The sequence below is a fragment of the Microchirus variegatus genome, assembly GCF_963457635.1.
Source record: "Microchirus variegatus genome assembly, chromosome: 22".
NCBI classification, from domain to species: Eukaryota; Metazoa; Chordata; class Actinopteri; order Pleuronectiformes; family Soleidae; genus Microchirus; species Microchirus variegatus.
The window spans coordinates 8,396,243-8,413,446 of NC_139823.1; the positions used below are offsets into that span (position 1 = coordinate 8,396,243).

The 17,204-nt window shown below is 40.9% G+C and overlaps 1 protein-coding gene across 1 annotated transcript in view; it reads right to left on the minus strand.

The window, feature by feature from the left end:
* Positions 1–920: 920 nt before the first annotated feature.
* kcnh7 (potassium voltage-gated channel subfamily H member 7) overlaps positions 921–17,204 on the minus strand; it is a gene marked incomplete at both ends in the record, with an annotated part of 37,906 nt that continues 21,622 nt past the window's right edge. The window contains 9 exons of the mRNA XM_083908457.1: positions 921–1,211; positions 2,707–2,887; positions 5,090–5,246; positions 7,106–7,267; positions 7,433–7,520; positions 8,651–8,856; positions 13,280–13,532; positions 14,394–14,593; positions 14,762–15,161. Of these exons, the coding sequence (XP_083764583.1) occupies positions 921–1,211; positions 2,707–2,887; positions 5,090–5,246; positions 7,106–7,267; positions 7,433–7,520; positions 8,651–8,856; positions 13,280–13,532; positions 14,394–14,593; positions 14,762–15,161 (1,938 nt within the window). The remainder of the gene's footprint in view (positions 1,212–2,706; positions 2,888–5,089; positions 5,247–7,105; positions 7,268–7,432; positions 7,521–8,650; positions 8,857–13,279; positions 13,533–14,393; positions 14,594–14,761; positions 15,162–17,204) is intronic.

The following is a 17,204-nucleotide window of genomic DNA, read 5'->3' on the forward strand; positions in this document are numbered from 1 at the left end:
TTGTCTGCAGGCTTCACACTCTTATTGGCTCTAATAGCAAAACAGCACAGTCACTGATCAATGATAAGGTTTTGTAGAACGTCCTGTATCAGGCAGGATCTCGCCGTAAATTTTCTATTTTCGGCTCTTTGTCGAGCATACGGCGCAACCGCAGGTGCGAGCAGGAAACCCTGGTGATATGTTGAAAACGATGCCTAAATCCTGCCGTGTGCTGGACTGTGAAGACCAGCCTAGTGTGAGGTAGGTCAGCTCGTGTTACTTTGCAAGGACGATGATCGAGGGTGGAAAACCATCTCTGTGATGGCTAAGATCACTCGTGCTTGTGTGTGTGTGACAGTGATGTGGAAGTTGTGTTGATAATGGGTCAGCGGGTTTATCGTGGTGGACCAACCCCACCACTTAAATGTATGTTGGGGTCGTATCAAGTCACACAGGGAGGACTACGAAAGCCTATTAGAGCCAATTGAAGTATAAAGCCTGGTTCGTTGGATTGTAAGGTGGTTAGGTGTTGTAGTGCTCTGTCACAACCAGCTTGGAGGCTCTTAAACAGCACCCTTGCTTACGTAGATTTTACGAACACGCTTATAAACTCCACTGGGTTGAACAGGTCCAGCCTGATTGGTTAGACACCTACATTTTGAGAGAGAACTGCGAATCGGAGGATATATAACTATAACAATAAGCAACCGTTGTTATTCAACTGCGTAACCGCAGGAAAACAGCTTGTTATGACACTGTTAACCTGCAGAGGGCAGTGTTTCATCGACATGCATCATGAACAAAATTATTATTTATATCGCCAAGGCCTTGTAAATTAACAATACATTATGTCTGTGCCAACATGCTGATAAAATAAGTTGCTACGTAGTAATTGACAGCATTACAACCTAGGTATTATAACACTGTGCCGGTAGAATTGTTTATTGTACTGGAAACTCTGAGTCTGAAACGTGTCTGTGGAGTCCAGAAGTGTTCAGGTTGGAGTCGGAAGGGAACAAGGAGGATGGGGAGGTAGAAGATGTTTCGGACGGAAGAAGGATTAACGCAGGCTGTTGATTCCTTGTGATCTGATGACTCTGCTGTTGTGGGTCTGTGGGTCTTTGTACGAGCAGTGCTGTAAGGCTGTCTTCAATGGCTGTGTTCACGTTGGACAGGCCCAACATAGAGTCTTTGGATTCCTGAACGGTGCTCTCCGGTTTGTGGTTCGGGTCCTAATGAGAAGAGTGAGAGAATATGTTTTTAACTCGGATTTAAGCATCAAAGTCTTTTGAGGAATATCTTAACTCCCCAGTTAGAGTTCAGTTAAAATAATACACAACACACACACAACAGATGTATGCACAGGGGCGGGAACAGGACTATTTCAATTAAAACAGCTGCGATTGGACCCTTTACTCTTATATTTCTATACTATACTCTAATATTTATGAGTCTGTACGTACTTATTATATTACTATTTATTATTTTTCTCCTCGTATCTTTTCCTAACTCCTCCTGAGATGCGTGTCTGCCTTATTATTTTGATGCCACCATAGATGTACTATGTTCTGTGAGTTGTATGTTGTTGTTGTTTTTGCTTCCAATGCTTTTTCTTCTTTTTTCAAGAAGATATTTTTAAAGCAGTTTTAAAGCAATACACATATTTAAATTAAAAATACAGATGCAATTTGATATCATTCACTCACTATTTTCTTTAGCTTATATTTAAGCTTCCGACATAAGCGTTGTAAGCTTGCAATTGTAAGGGGGTATATACAGTATATACATGTATATGTATATGTATGTATGTATGTATATATGTATATGTATATGTATATGTATATGTATATGTATATGTATGTATGTATATATGTATATGTATGTATGTATATATGTATGTATATGTATGTGTGTATATATATATATGTATTTATGTATGTATGTATATAAATATATGTATGTATGTATGTATGTCTATGTATATATACGTATATAAATATATATATATATATATATGTATGTATAAATTGTAATAGTAGGTTAATTAAGTGTATAAGACCTTCAGTTTTAATGGTAGAAAAATTAATGAAAAATTACCTAACATACTTAGATTGTACGGCATAGGCTCAAAGTGAGAAAATAATATTTTCTTATGTGAAAGTGGCTCAGATTGTCGCTATTAGAAAAACTGTGGCAGCGCGATGATGACCCTTTCCTTTTCTACTTGCCCTGCTCAGGTCCGCCGATCGCTTCCTGCAGGTGCACTCAGTCACTGAGGGTCATTAAAGCGGAAAGCGGTGTCACCTGTATCCTGTCACACCAAGGCTGTTAAGTATGAGCTTATTCTCATTCCTGAACTCCTCACCTTCCAGGTTTGGTTTGGAGTAAACAACCACACACATATTCAACAATGCTGATACAGCTGAAGATGCCTTTTTTTATATATATATATATATATATTATGTTTCTTTATTTTATTTTTAATTACACTGGCACTTAATCAAGTTGTGTCTCCGCCCTGGTTTTAACCTGTGTCTTGAGCCAAATTGTGACCGGCAGACACAACAGTCCATGAAGAGACTCACAAGTAACACTGGGGCATGGGGTAGGAGCATGAAATCATTGAAGCATTTGGTGTCATATGAGTGATTGTAACCTCCTGAATCAGTGTCAGCGTGTGTGTGTTTGTGTGGAAAAAAACTGGAAAAGTTAGAAGAGCTTCCTTACTTGAGTTCCTGTATGGCTGAAAGAGTGGCTTGCAGTCAGAGGAGCTGGCTGAACCTTCACAGCAGGTCTGTGATAGTCTGGGCTGGCAGTCACAGTGCTGTACGCTGGAGGTCCCAGAGGTGGCTGTCTCTGCAACAGCTGCAGGATGGTATGAATATCTGACATCAGCTGAGACTCCAGCCTCAAAATAGAGAAAGAGGCAGACACGGAGACGATTAATCCCAGTGAAAACAACACATTATACATTACTGGGCACTAGATGGAGCCTCTGCTCCTCGCCGGTGGACAAATAACGGTGTGTGGAGCGGAGTAGTAGACAAAAGATGCTGCTCCTGCTAGGAGTGATAATGAGCTTTGAGTGGGAGGTGTGAACTCAGCATTTACTTGGGAAATGACTGCATCACACTCATTTGGTCAATTTAATTATGACAAGACTTTAATCAAGCTCTATATTTAGGTCACCAGGCGAAATCAGGTAATACCGAACAACAATTTAATTACATATACGTCCTGTTTAATATACATAGGTGTAATAGATTTAATTGCAGCACTCACTATTTCCTGGGTTTTGACTAATGTGAGGCAAACTACTCAGAGAATATATATTTTCATTGCAGGTTGTAACAAGCATTTTTCTTGGCTATTTATACAGATTTATTGAGAAAAGTGCCTCACCAAGAGTTTTTTTTCCCTGACATATCCTTTCAGACTTGACAAAGTTACAAAAAAAAACGCAAAATGATTTGCTGCAACTCCAGCAGCCCAGATAACATGAGGTGAAAAAACAAGGTCAGATAGAGTGTAGTGGATAAATTGTCTCATTTGTGTAAAATAAACTGAGCCAGCTCAGTGTTTCACGCTCCCTGATGCCGTCTGTCATAATTCCAGCTAAAAATACCACTTGCCGTTCATTTATGCGCCTATTTCCGGTGACCGGCCGGCTGCAGGTGTGTCACTGGAACCATGGTCAGCCAGTTACCGACAAAAAAGAAATAATGAGACTAGGGGGGAAAAAAATGGATTCTAAATGGTAGCTTATTTAATCCCATTTAAACAAAGATGATTTCAAACGCACTCCTTTCTTGGTTTAATATTTTGAGCACTGCACTGTAACACCTTTTGTACCAATTCATTCTCATGGATAATATGGTCTGCTTCCACAGTATTACATTGTGTTTCCAGTAGATCCAGCTTCTGCCAGCTCCTTCCTCCACCTACTCATGCACACAAGCAGTCGAAAAACTACACTACACGCTGCCAGTTATGCTTACTTTTAGAAGAGTGGGAGGTGACAACTTTTTAAAAAAAAATAATAAAGCAAACCATAACCATTAAGTCACTAACAGAAAATAATAGTGATAGAATAAGTAATAAGAATAATCACTAATTATTTCATTGTGTTATTTGCTCCAAATGTCCTCTCCTCACATGTCTGCACATGTGACTTTGAGTGAAGATGATGATTTTCCTTATTTGAAACAGGTAGTCTGATAAGAGTGGAATGCAGCAATTTTAGCCAATATGACTCATATTTAAGTCACATATTACTGGCAAAAAAGTCTGTCAGGATGACTCTTGTAGCAAAAAAGTCTTATACTGTGACACTACTTGCTGCTGATTGTTTGTTTGTTTCTTGTTTGGTTCTTCCTTAGTGTCTGAAATGATATCGGCCATTTATTTTCTGACACTGTCCGCTCATTTTCCATTTCCAATAAACAAATCAACAAAAACAAAACTGAAACCTCGAGCACAGCGGAAAACTGTTTGCCTCTCAATCCGGAACACCTGAGTTAAGTGACTCAAATAACCCAGCATGACCCAAAATATCAGAAATGAAATACAACCCCCTAGTGGTTGGGGGGGGGAAACTCACAAATAGAAATGAGACATGGCACCTAAAACTCCAGTTATAATCAAACAATTCATTGCAAGAAATGCAAGAAACCTAGCTAGACTCTTTAAACAAGACACCCTAAACTGAAGAAGTGGTGGCAAAGATTTGCCCGCAGCAGTGTGAGGCAGCATTGGGGTAGCAAGAAATGAGCGAGGCAGCGGTGTTATTTATATGGATCACCTTGAGAGTGGCTGTGATTGTAGCATGACTGATAAATTGCAGTCAGCTGTGGAGGCGTATGCCGAACGTGTCCTGCATGAATTAATGCAGGTGTACAACCTGCAGTCTCGCCATTAGACGCCTCAGATGTTTACACACTCGACCTTTAAAGAATTAAAAAGGGGAAACACCTTGTTTTTTTCCCCCAAAAAAACGAAGCACTGTTGTACCACAATGGTTAGAAAGATTCCTATACCTGAGTATTTGGTTTATAACAGACACAGTACAATAGAGGTCAGCTATCTGCATGCTGACTCGAACAACACGCACCTGTTTAAGTGCTCTTGAAGCTGACCTAAGCGCTGTTCCACCTCTCCATAGGTGATTTCGCTGGCAGAGTTATCGTCCTCTCTCAGGTCCCGGAACTGTGCTGACTCATCCAAGTAGCCTGTAGGTTTTTTACAGGCCCATTTATCACAGCAGAGATCTGGGAAGCCAAAGCAACAACGCACGCTTTACATCCTTACATGTAGGTCAGGAGAAACGTCACGACAACGTCATCACTAAACCCCCCCCCCCCCCCCCACAAAAATAGCATGTAATTAATCTATACAGCAGAGATGTGGATAGGTTTCTTTGTTGCCATTTATCAAGGCCTGGTTCATGCAATGTTTTCCAGTAACAAACTAACCCTGTTATCTGTGCTGGGCACCTGGTCGTATTCAGCTTGTTTTAACTATCTGGTGCAGCAGTCTGTGCCCGGGCGTTGTACGACCACGATGAGTCGTTTTGATATCCGTGTTTGTCGTGTGCTCTGTATGTCTTCACCAATGATGGCACTTACTTGTTCCCTGGTGTGGCTGTAGTTTCTGTATCCTTCCAGCATTAGAAATTAACAGCAGCCTCAGATATTGATTCTATTGTTTGAATTTATTTTCCATTTTCCCAACTGTTGGCTTCTGATCCTTGATCAAGAAATGTACACTCTTAGAAATAAGGGTTCCAAAATGGTCCTTCTACAAGGGCTGAGGTTCTACCTGGAACCATTTACTTCTGAAAAACCCTTTCCCAAAGAAAAGTTTTTTCAAGGGTTCTTGGTAACACTAATGGTTCCAGAAAGAACCACTTTGATCCAGATAACCCTTTAAAACCCCTTTCCTGAATAAAGAGTTTTAAAAGAGTTCTTTGTGGAATCTTCCAAAAGGGTTCCAGGTGGAAGCTTTATAAAAAGGTTCTACCTGGAGCCAAAAAGGGTTCTCCTATGAGGACAAGCCGAAGAACCTTATATGGTTCTACTTAGCACGTTTATTTCTAAGAGTGTAGTTTGGGCTGTCCAAATCAGATGTTTACTCATGGTGAGCAGACAGTTTGTAGCATGTTTTAAACCTCCGATGACTGCATGCTGAGGAAAAAACGTTGATAAACTTTGATTTATTGAAAAATCTAAGGTTATACGTGGGGCAAACCAGTGTTTAATGTCTTATAAGCTTGGCCCTCTTATACATGGATCAATGTTGGACACCTGAAACTCTGAAAGAGATTAGCCCAGAGTGAAATCACATCTCTTATTTATGTTTGCTCCCCGGAATGGCTGCTGTTTATACAGGTGTGATCACAAAAGCATCAGAAATCTAAGAAACAATATTGGAATCCAATCTATCCAACTACACATTGATATTTGTGGGTGCTACGCCATTTAGTTGGCTAATATTAAAACTGGAGTGCAGGACTTAGGAATAAATAATTGACTGTTGCAACCAAGTTACCACCAGACGGGTTTAAAGAGAGCTTATTAAGCATATCACTGCCCAGCGAACATGTCGGAAATTTCACAGTAAACAAGGATTTCGCACAAAACAGCCGTGACTGGTCGGCCACAGCTGACGACAGGGGTTGAAAAAACTGTCTTAATAAAGCCCAACAACATTTTCTGATGCTTCGGATAAAGAAAGACATCATGACGTGTTTCATAAAGTGGATTCAAAATCAACAAAAACACAACACAGTAACCTATGAGGACCTCACTGGAGACGTGATGTTTATATAATTGCCTTCACAGCTACTATGGGGAGATTAAAGTTCTGCACTGTAGATCTAAGGAGTATAAAGTAGCTGTCACTTAAGTTTTTATTAACTATGCTGCAGTGTTTTATTAAAGACAAAGACGTTTGTTAAACCCAATAGGAGTTGATACTTCAGTAGATAAGATTTGATACCCCCACTTGCTTCCCCTGGCCTCTAATTATTTTCGTTTTTTTTTACACTGCCCCACCCAGGAATGGGTAGTAACATGCCTTTGCCATAAATAATTACAGCTAATTAGTAAAACAAGATTCTGTAGATTACCTTGAAAAGACGGGTTTCTCTCCAAGCTGTCTCTCACAATAACATCAGAGTCCAGGACTGGGGGGATGGGTGAGGAAGAATAAAGGACTCCCGAACATCTCTTTAGGCACGGGTTAGACTCCCTCTCCCTTCCTACATCTTTAACAACTTCCTCGTTTTCCCCTGTAGAATGGCAATTAAAAGGAGATAGTGGAATAACACGGTCCACAGAGAATAGATGCTCTCAGCGAGCAGCACACCATGTACAATTAGAAATAAAACCAAACAAATCATCAACCCCGAATGCCGAACACAGTCGTATCCCGGACGTGTGCAGATTTGGTTTACCTTTGGACAGATCTGGTGTGAAGGAGATTCTTCTTTTCATGCTTTTTGTGCCCTCGTCGTCTGAATCACCGCTCTGGGAACCTGAAGGCTACAAAAATAATAGTTAGGGTTAAAAATCTATCTGGGGGAAGAGAAATTGCGTGCATTTTAAAATGAAAACGGAGAAGCATGGTTGGAGCAAGCAGTTAAAGACACATGTGACACATGTCACAGCTAGATAATAAGCAACACTGCAAAAACTCAAAATGTCGCCCCAGTATATTTTTTTTCTAATTTCTAGTCAAAATATCTCATCACACTTATAATAGAAGACAAAATCACCTAAAGAGTAAGATTTATGTGAGATAAAGGAGCTTGTTTTTAGACAGTGCATCTTGAATATCTGTGGAACAGTATTTTGTCTCGAGTCATAGCTCAAATGAAACAAGCTTTGTGACATATGTCATAAGGTTTTTAAGCACTTTTTTATTTGTAAGATAAATTGTCTTGTTTCAAGAAATAGACTTAACTTGAATTGAGACAACAAATCTGCTTAACAATAAGGTAAACACACTTGAGATGATGACAGGATGGTCAATTATGGCTTATTATGGCAAAAGAGCACTGCCTAATGTGAGTCAGGAATGCTAAATAAGACATTTTGTTTAAAAATGCCAGTTTCTAATCTAATTTCAAGTCTGTGGTGTGCTTAAATCTAGAACAGTGTCAAAATGATAGAACTAAAAATTAGTTAAATACACTTGAAACAAACAGGAAGACAAAGAAAATACTGATTTTGAGCAACACAAGCTTATTGTGATTGTCTTAAGGTGAAGTTGTGATAGGCTATATGACCTGCGTATTGTGTTTTATTTTGAAAGGGGGGGCGGAAGTGTTTTACTTCGAGTCTGTGTCGGACTTCCTGTCTGGTGCGATCTGGGACGCTGCTGAGACGTTCCGCAGCGTGCCCAGTGGAAATGCTCTCATTGATTAGAATGGAAGCTATTTGCAACGGCGACGCGTCCAGTGGAAATTGGGGTAAGACTGGTGTAAGAAATATGGCTAAAAGTTAGTTTTCACGGCTAATTTCAAGATCACTCTTATCTCGTAAGGCTTAAATAATAATATCTTATTTCAATAAATCTTACCAAGATCATTTTCACTTCAAGCAAATAATTATATACATATCCATGGTAATGACGTCATCATGATATGAGTAGTATGAGTAGTATGATCTACCTTGGCCGACTCGTCTCTGAGGTTAAAGGTCAGCTCCAGGTTGTTGAAGAAACAGTCGGCAAACTCCGGATACATGTCCAACACCTCCATCAGATCTTCCCTCTGAATGGTGCTCAGGTCACAATAGCTCAGAGCTCGCACATCAGCGTTAGACTTCCCAGGCTTGGCAGACGGATGGATCATTTCTCCAAAGATGTCATTCTTTCCTGGAAGTGACAGTGAAAGACAAACATACAGATATCAGTCAGTTTTAGCTGCTATGGTCATAAAGAGAAGAATCAGTGCTAAAGGGAAACAGACATTGTTGTTTTTGTGAATAATGAAAATCAATCAGACTCTCCTCTGTGTGGATATTCTCCCAGGGCCTTTGCATCAGTTGTCTTTCTATCTTTGATCAATTATTGATGGCAAGAAATAACTCACAGCAACTTTGATGTGAAAGGGGAACTGAAGGGTTTTGATTGTTACTGACACACTTTAACTTCAAAGTTAAGGTCTTGTGTTGAGAACACAACAAAGCCACATTAGCAGAAGTCGAGGAAATCATTAAAGCTCACCTAGAGTGGTCCTGTTGCACATATATGTTAGTTATGGAGGTCTATTTACATACATTAACTTGTTTTTATGGTCAAAAACCTCCTAGTTGCTGTAAACGAGCCAATAGAAATCTGTCTTTTCTGACACTCTCCTGAGCCACGATATTTCAGACATAAATCTCACTCCCAGAAGACAGAGTGTGTTGTGATTTGCCAGCCAGCGTAGAGCCTTCCCAACTGTCTTGTGATTGGCCAATACCCCGGAAGTGACATATTCAGCACACCCGCTCTCAGAAGTGCAGCTCCCCCCTCTGGAATGGTGGATGCACTGCTACTCATTATCAAAACATTGTTTTAACAGTGTTTAATAGTTTCATCACGACTCCCCGCCGCAGTCTCTTTTATGACTTTGACCCGGAGTCAGAAGACACTGTCGCTCGTGAAACACCTCCACAACGTGTTATTCTTCTTCTGTGGTTCAATGTATGCAACCGGATGTGCCCGGACTAGTGACCGTAGCAGGACGATCTGCTGTTCCGGAAAACTGCTGTTTACGTAACCGGACCTGGTTTTTTCAGATCTCGCAATAAAACACAGCGTTCTCAACAGTGGCTGAACTGTTTGTTTTGAACCTTCAGGGCTTCGTAAACAAGGTAATGATGCAGATACACACTAAAAAATAGCGTTAATTGGAACTTCCGGTCTAGGTCCGCTTTAATGTCAGTTCTCGAACTACAGAGAGAAAGAGTTTCCTTGGCTGGAGCAAGCATCTATTTTGCAGCGGCGCAGAGGTCCACATTAAAGGCACCGTGGGTTCTCTCTGTTGGTCCCTGGGTTCACTAAATGCCAACATTGAGAGCAGGGGTTCCAGTGAAAGAGATATGATATGTTGGCAGCCAGTGTGCCTTTCACAGCACGCACCAGACACCTATCAACCACAAAGGACAACCTCACACAGAGTGCTGTATCTCTTTCCACACACAGCTCTCAGCACAAGGATTTAAATAGCCATTATATTGGGTGGCAGAGTGAGAGAGTAATATCTCACCAGTGGAACAATGCTACCGGTGTGGACAAAAAAAAAAAAGCACGATGTCACAGGCTGCGGAAATTTTGGCAGCTGATAGCAGACTTAGCAAGGTAGAAGTAATCAAGAATGGGGCCAAATGGTGCTGATAGAGCATTATGCTAGTATAAATACAAATGGGCTTATCTATGAGATCAGTGACTTTTCCAGTGTGTTTGTTAATAATGGGTTTTGTGTGATGCAGCAGCTTTTGCTAAGCTTAAACCCCATTCTGTCAGGTGCAGCTTCGGAGAGCATTCATCTCATGAATAATGGCAGGTTTAATCCAAGCTTGGCCCAGAGCACCTGGTTGTGGTTGTGGTTCACCCAAAGAAGATAAATGCTCATTATTCTAATAAGAGTGATGAATATTTACAATTCATTATGACAATTTTACTACGAAAAAAAGGAATCGTTGTTTCAAATTTGGAGCTTAGTGTTGTTTTTTTGTCCTTTTACTGCCCTTTTCCATTATTCATCTTTGTGCAGCTTTAACTCATGTTCATTGTGCTGTCAAAAAAAAGGTAGCCGCTATTTCATCATGGTTTTTTAAAAATGCCAAACAACCTTTCACGGAGCCACTTTACAGAAAATGTCAGCGTTTGGAGATTTGTCAAATGAACAGCCTGTTCCGCTGCCCAGAGGACTGAAATGGGGGCATGACAGGCGCACCTTGCTATTCTTGTCAAAGTGTGTGAACATGATGTGGTTTAGCTGCTGTACCGACTTGAGAAATAGTCACTCGGAGCCTGAACTGTTACTAAAATTGTCTGCCCGTGATCTGATGACAAAAGAACATCTACATCAAAGTAAATATCAAGAATCCAGAGTCATGCATCAACTCATTAACTAACACAGTAGTATACATATCCCAACAACTACGTACATACTCAACATTTTTCTCAAAATGAAATCCACGGTTAATCCTTTATCTACACTGCTTAGTCTCTGACGGTTGCAGGTGGAACTGCAGCTAATCCCAGCTGACAGGAGTAGAGAGGCAGGGGAAACAAGTCTTCACACTCACAGTCAGAATCTCCAATCAACTGAATTCCAACTGTGGTAGGAACTCATAACACAAAAGCAGAGTGATACATCTGACGTTTATTAAGAATTATTACCATTCCTATATGAATGAGGCCAGACTGCCGAACCTCATCTTGCTGTGTGTGGAGCTGGACATTGACGGTGACAAAGAGAAAGTAGTTGGTGGATTTACCACCGTGAAGAACTAATATGTTGTTAAACTCCTTCTCAGGCCACAGCTGCCTCTAGTTCGTCACCTGTGTTGTAGAATCGCCGCGTCTATAAGACTGTGTATACTGCTGTGTCGTCGCTTTCGACCTTGGGGCTGTCATGGACCGCTGTGTCTATTTAATATTTATTTTATCGCTTGTAAAATGTGGTACTGATGTAGTGCAGCTGACTGCCTCTGCCTGTCGCCGTTCATCACTGCTGGTGTTTGCTGACGGACAACTTTCTGTCCGTCGGTCCCTGTACTTTGTTCTGAAACATTGGGCCGTGAAGTGCTTGTACTGTATTTTGAAAGTGTTTTTATGTAGTTTGGATTAGTAAGTGTGAGTGTCTTGTGTTACTCCACCCCTGTCCACACAGGAAGGATGCACTGGGATTGTGTGAGGCAACAGTGTGACTAGACTAGTGACCTTTAAAGCAGTTGTTTTCAGTGTAACTGAATCACTAGAATCAGTTAATTAAACATATTTGTTCAGTACTTCCTCCATGACTGGAGCAGAGAGTCCCTCTGACACAGTCAATGGATTAAAATACAGCGATGCCCCTCGCCGGTTGCTAAATACACCAGACTCCAGACTTTCCCTGGTAATTGTTGGAGATTAACCCACGTTTTTTAGGATTGTCCTTTTAACTGATCTACAGTTTTGCATTGTTCGGCTTGATCCTTGTGTTGGACGTCTCTTCCTGTGACGCCACTCTGACCAAACGTCACGCTTAGTACCTACACTGCGTGTTGGAACCTCACCAGAGCAGATACTAAACAAAAGTACCTGGTACTAAGTACTATGCTCTAGTGCAAGGTTATTCAACTTAAGACCCGGGGGCCAGATCAGGCCCTTCAAGCAATTTGGACAGGCCCACGGCCCATTAACCCATAAATAATGAATGTATTATTAAAAAGCCTATTTCTGACACTTTGTGATACTTTGCGTCCCTTTTTGGCAAATACTAGTACAGCTGTAATTGTAGGCAGCCTATGTATGTACCAGAATATTTTGCACTATGAGCCAACTGTAGCAATTGTACCTGAATATCATTGGTACTGTTACTTATATTTCTGCAAAAATAGCCTATTGTGGCCATTGCACCTTAATTGTTGTTGTTATATTGTTACCTCTAATTTTGTAAGAGCCAATTGTGACTGTTATACCCAAATATTGGTGATACTGTAACTGTAACCTTTTTGCACTATACGCAAATTGTATTGTACCTGAATGTTGGTGGTTTTGTTACTTATCTGTTTAGCACAAAACTAGCAGCCATTTCAATAAATAAGTGGTAAATAATTTGAAAATGTTGTATCTATTTGTATCCGTTTAATGTACATGCAACACAAAATAGTAGTACAGGGGTTGACCGGCCCACTGGCTGGACAGCCTTCCGAAAAGCTGGCCCTCTGGAAATTTTAGTTGAATAGCCCTGATCTAGTGGAAATGTAAATTAACCGTGCCGTTCCCGGGCGAGTAGAGCCGGTGGAAACACGCCATTAGTGTGACCTGCAGTGCCTCTGTGTTGATAATAATGCCTAGCACTGACAAGAATAATATTACTTTGAGCTATCACTTTCTTTTTCAAAATCAGACATGGTAGGTAAAATGGTAGAAAAAGCTAAACCATGAGCTAACGTGAGATCTTTTATTCAACTGGGAGGTGGATATCTGAGGTTTTCAGTGCAATAATACTGCCACAATACTAATGACAGACACTCACTCACTAGAATCACAGTCACTCCACTTCAATTACTTCACTACTTCACAAAAACATTGTATTTACCCAGGATGGCAACCACAATGTCATCTTTCAGGATCTCGATGGAGCCACGGGACAGAAAGTAGAGAGCAGTGAGCACATCTCCACCGTGGACCAGAGTGTCTCCCGGTGGAGCATGAGTGGTTCTGAAGCGCATGGCCAAAGCCCTCAAGCAGCCTTTGGTGGCTCCCTCAAACGCTTTGCAGCTGTGAAGAAGATTCCTGTTGAGGTGAAGGCAGATATCTGCCTGCAGGCACTCAGGGAAACCTTTTAATACCTGTGACGCAGAGAAAACCCAACGGTAAAACACACAAAAGGACGAGTCGGATATGCTCAAAATCGCTCTGCAACCCAGTGGACACTGTAAGCAGAAAAGTACTAACTAGGGCAGAGATGAGGACATTTTACAGAGTCATGGAATTATAACAACAGACAACATCTCCTATGCATCATTAGAGAATGTTGACATTTAGAGACATTCATATACGTAATCAAGAGGGAAAAATAAATGATTTTCAAAACAAAAGTAGAATGTGGAATAACTGCCACTTGGATTTATTTAACCGTCCCTGATTCTAAACGTGGCACCAAAGTGTGCCCAGTTTTGCTCTCCATTTTTTTTCTTGGTCTGAACTGCCAGCGCTTAATATTTGGAGAGAGGAGGCAAAGTATTGTGTGATAGATGTGAGCAATAATGATGAGTTTGTGTGTTATTTATATTTGTACCGTGAATCCAATCACTTGGGGGCAATCAAAGAGAAAAAAACAAACTTCTTTCCTCCACATTTTCTTTGAGGATTTACTTTATATTAGTATTATTATGACATCATTTACACAATCATTGCTTTAATTGTCAGTGTGTGTAATAATACATACTTAAACATGTGTTTCCTGAACTGTAACATGTTTATTTAAGTAGTTAAATAAGGACAATAGTTATAAATAGTAAAATTCATGCAAAACTAATAGGAATAAATGAATTAGTTACCTCCTGATCTTACCAATGAAGAGAAGTTAATCCGGAGGAAAAGCAGGCAAAGGAAAGAAAGCTCTTTTTAGAAGATTTAAAAGAATAAAATTGCATTAAGTAACATCACAGTGGCATAAACTGTGAATTGCAGCGATTGTTTTCATTTACCGTGTTCATGTCAATGCCGTTGGTGTAGGTCCACGAGTGCTGGAAGTATTCCTCCAGCCTTTGTCTCAGCGGGTTGGGAATCTGATGGAAGCGGATGAACTCCTTGACCCGCAGCATTTGAGCGTGATACCGAGCCGTGCCAGAGTACAACCTCTGGATGATGGCAGAGACGTTTCCAAATATACTGGCGTACATTAAAGCTGGAACACAGACAGTGATTAATGAGGCGAGTTGACTCTGTACTGTAAGTTGGGGCGAGGAGATAATCTTGTTTTGCGGGATTTAAGCCTTCAAAAAAATGCCAGATTAAAAAAAAGAATAACATTTTCCTGAAAGAATATACGGAGAATGTCCATAGCAATACTCACAGCCAATCAGCATGACACAGATAGAGAAAATCTTCTCCGAGTTGGTGTTTGGAGAGACATTTCCAAAGCCCACACTGGTCAGACTGCTGAAGGTGAAGTAAAGTGCTGTCACATACTTGTCCTTGATAGAGGGACCAGAGCCGGGGTCGCTGTAGTTGTATCTCTTCCCGATGGACACGCCCAAGTTGTCTAGCCAGCCAATCTTGTGCTCCAAGTAGGGCTTCTCCACATTGCCAATGGCGTACCAGATGCAGGCTAGCCAGTGGGCAATGAGGGCAAAGATGCACATGAGCAGCATGAGGACCGCAGCTCCGTATTCGGAGTAGCGGTCCAGTTTCCTGGCGACGCGCACCAATCGCAGGAGCCTCGCTGTCTTCAGCAGGCCAATCAGAGTGGTGGTCTACACAGAAAGTACAGTCATAAAAGCAACATTATGATGTCACACTTACAAAACTTTAGCAATGCTACTATATAGTATCTCTATAAATAAGTACACACTACACTCTTAGAAATAAGGGTTCCAAAATGGTCCTTCTACAAGGGCTGAGGTTCTACCTGGAACCATTTGCTTCTGAAAACCCTTTCCCAAAGAAAGGGTTTTTCAAGGGTTCTTGGTAACACTAATGGTTCCAGTAAGAACCATTTTGATCCAGAGAACCCTTTAAAACCCCTTTCCTGAATAAAGGGTTTTAAAAAGGTTCTTGGTGGAACCCTCCTAAAGAGTTCTCCTATGAGGACAAGCCGAAGAACCGTATATGCTTATGCTTAGCACTTTTATTTCTAAGAGTGTATTAGCATTAGTGAATCATTAATAAATATGGAATTCATCATTTATAACGCATGAATACTCATTAGTATGGAGTTTATAAACACAGTTATAAATGTTTTACTGAACACACAGACAGAGGTGAGACAGCAGTCCCTTGTAAGTCGATCAAAGAGCTCGTTTGTTAGAGGTGGATGCTGATTGGCTGCTACGGCAGCTATTTGGACACTGTTTTTCAGCTGATGGGATGATAGCTGTGTTTATAAACTATATACTAATGAGTATTCATGCATTATAAATGATGAACTCAATATTTATTCATGCTTAACTAATGCTAATAGTGTGTACTTAATATAAAGTGTTACCGTTCTCTCTTTAAGAAACAAGCTCATGCCACAACCAATAACACAGTCCGCCGTAAATCAAAGGGAATACATTTCCTTAAAAAAGGGGGAAATAATGTATAATGCTAAAGCTCCACTTAATTGCAACTTTACACAGCAGTGAAGGAATCAAAAGCCCACACATGGAGCTTAATTGAACAGGCAGAGACACACGTTCAGCGAGTCCACCCCCCCCCCCCCTGAAAATGTGTTGCTCCTCTGGTGTCAGCAAAAGAAATACTAACCACCGCTCTCAGCAGCAGAGTCCGTCACTGACTGGGCAAGTTACGAGATAAGAGCTCCGGATGAGAGAGAGACACTTTCCGTATAGCATCACGCTTAGATAAGAAAGCTAAATCTGTCTGACAGTTTCCACATTGTCCTCTGCAACTAATTAAAAAAACATTCATTAATACTAAAAGGATAATGCCCCTCTTCTTTGGTGTTTTATGGCAGCTGACGTTTGAAATGTTGCATTGCTGCGTTCTTCTGGATTTAATCATCCGTTACACTCTGTTGATCGTGATGTGTTGCGGCCAAAAGGTCACCGCTCCCGACTTACATGTATACGATAAGACAAGAAAGATTACTCCATTTTTGTCTCACAGTAAAAGAAAAAAGCTTATTATTCTATAGTTAATATTGTCAATTTCACATGATGTCCCTCACAGTATGATCAGTCTAAGCTGTTCTGAGGATATCAAACATAATCCCCCCTGCTCTAATCAAAAGGTTTACACTTAAGTGCGTGTAGGTTACAAACGTCTCATTAAGATGTTAAATCAAACAAGCCTCGGGGCAAACCATCTGCCCGTTCCTTTTTTTTAAATTTTCTCAATGAGATTCCAAGCGAGCAAGAACGTGCACGCTCACTCTGAAAGAAAAAAAAAAATGAACACACAGCATCAGAGCTATTTTTAGAAGTCACGCATCTCCATGCTATCACAGTTTGTGACGAGCTATTTATAGACCAGACCATTTGTCACCTTAGGTTAGTTTTTTCGAAATGGAAATCTACAGTGTCAGACGGATGAGACCGCAACTCACTTAGCGAGCATTAAAGGACGGCTCTTTCGGGATTGATCGTATTAAAAAAAACGGACGTCCATTTCCTTTCGTGATGTGTTTTCCCGCACTGGACTGACTCAGCAGTTACGACAGCAGCAGCAGCAGCAGCAGCAGCAGTGGTGGAAAAGATGATTATGGTTTATAATCAGGGGCTTTTCTGGTGGAATGGAGTGCCTACAAAGCACGATAAAGCGCTGAAGTGGGTCCAGATCATGAGGGGACATAT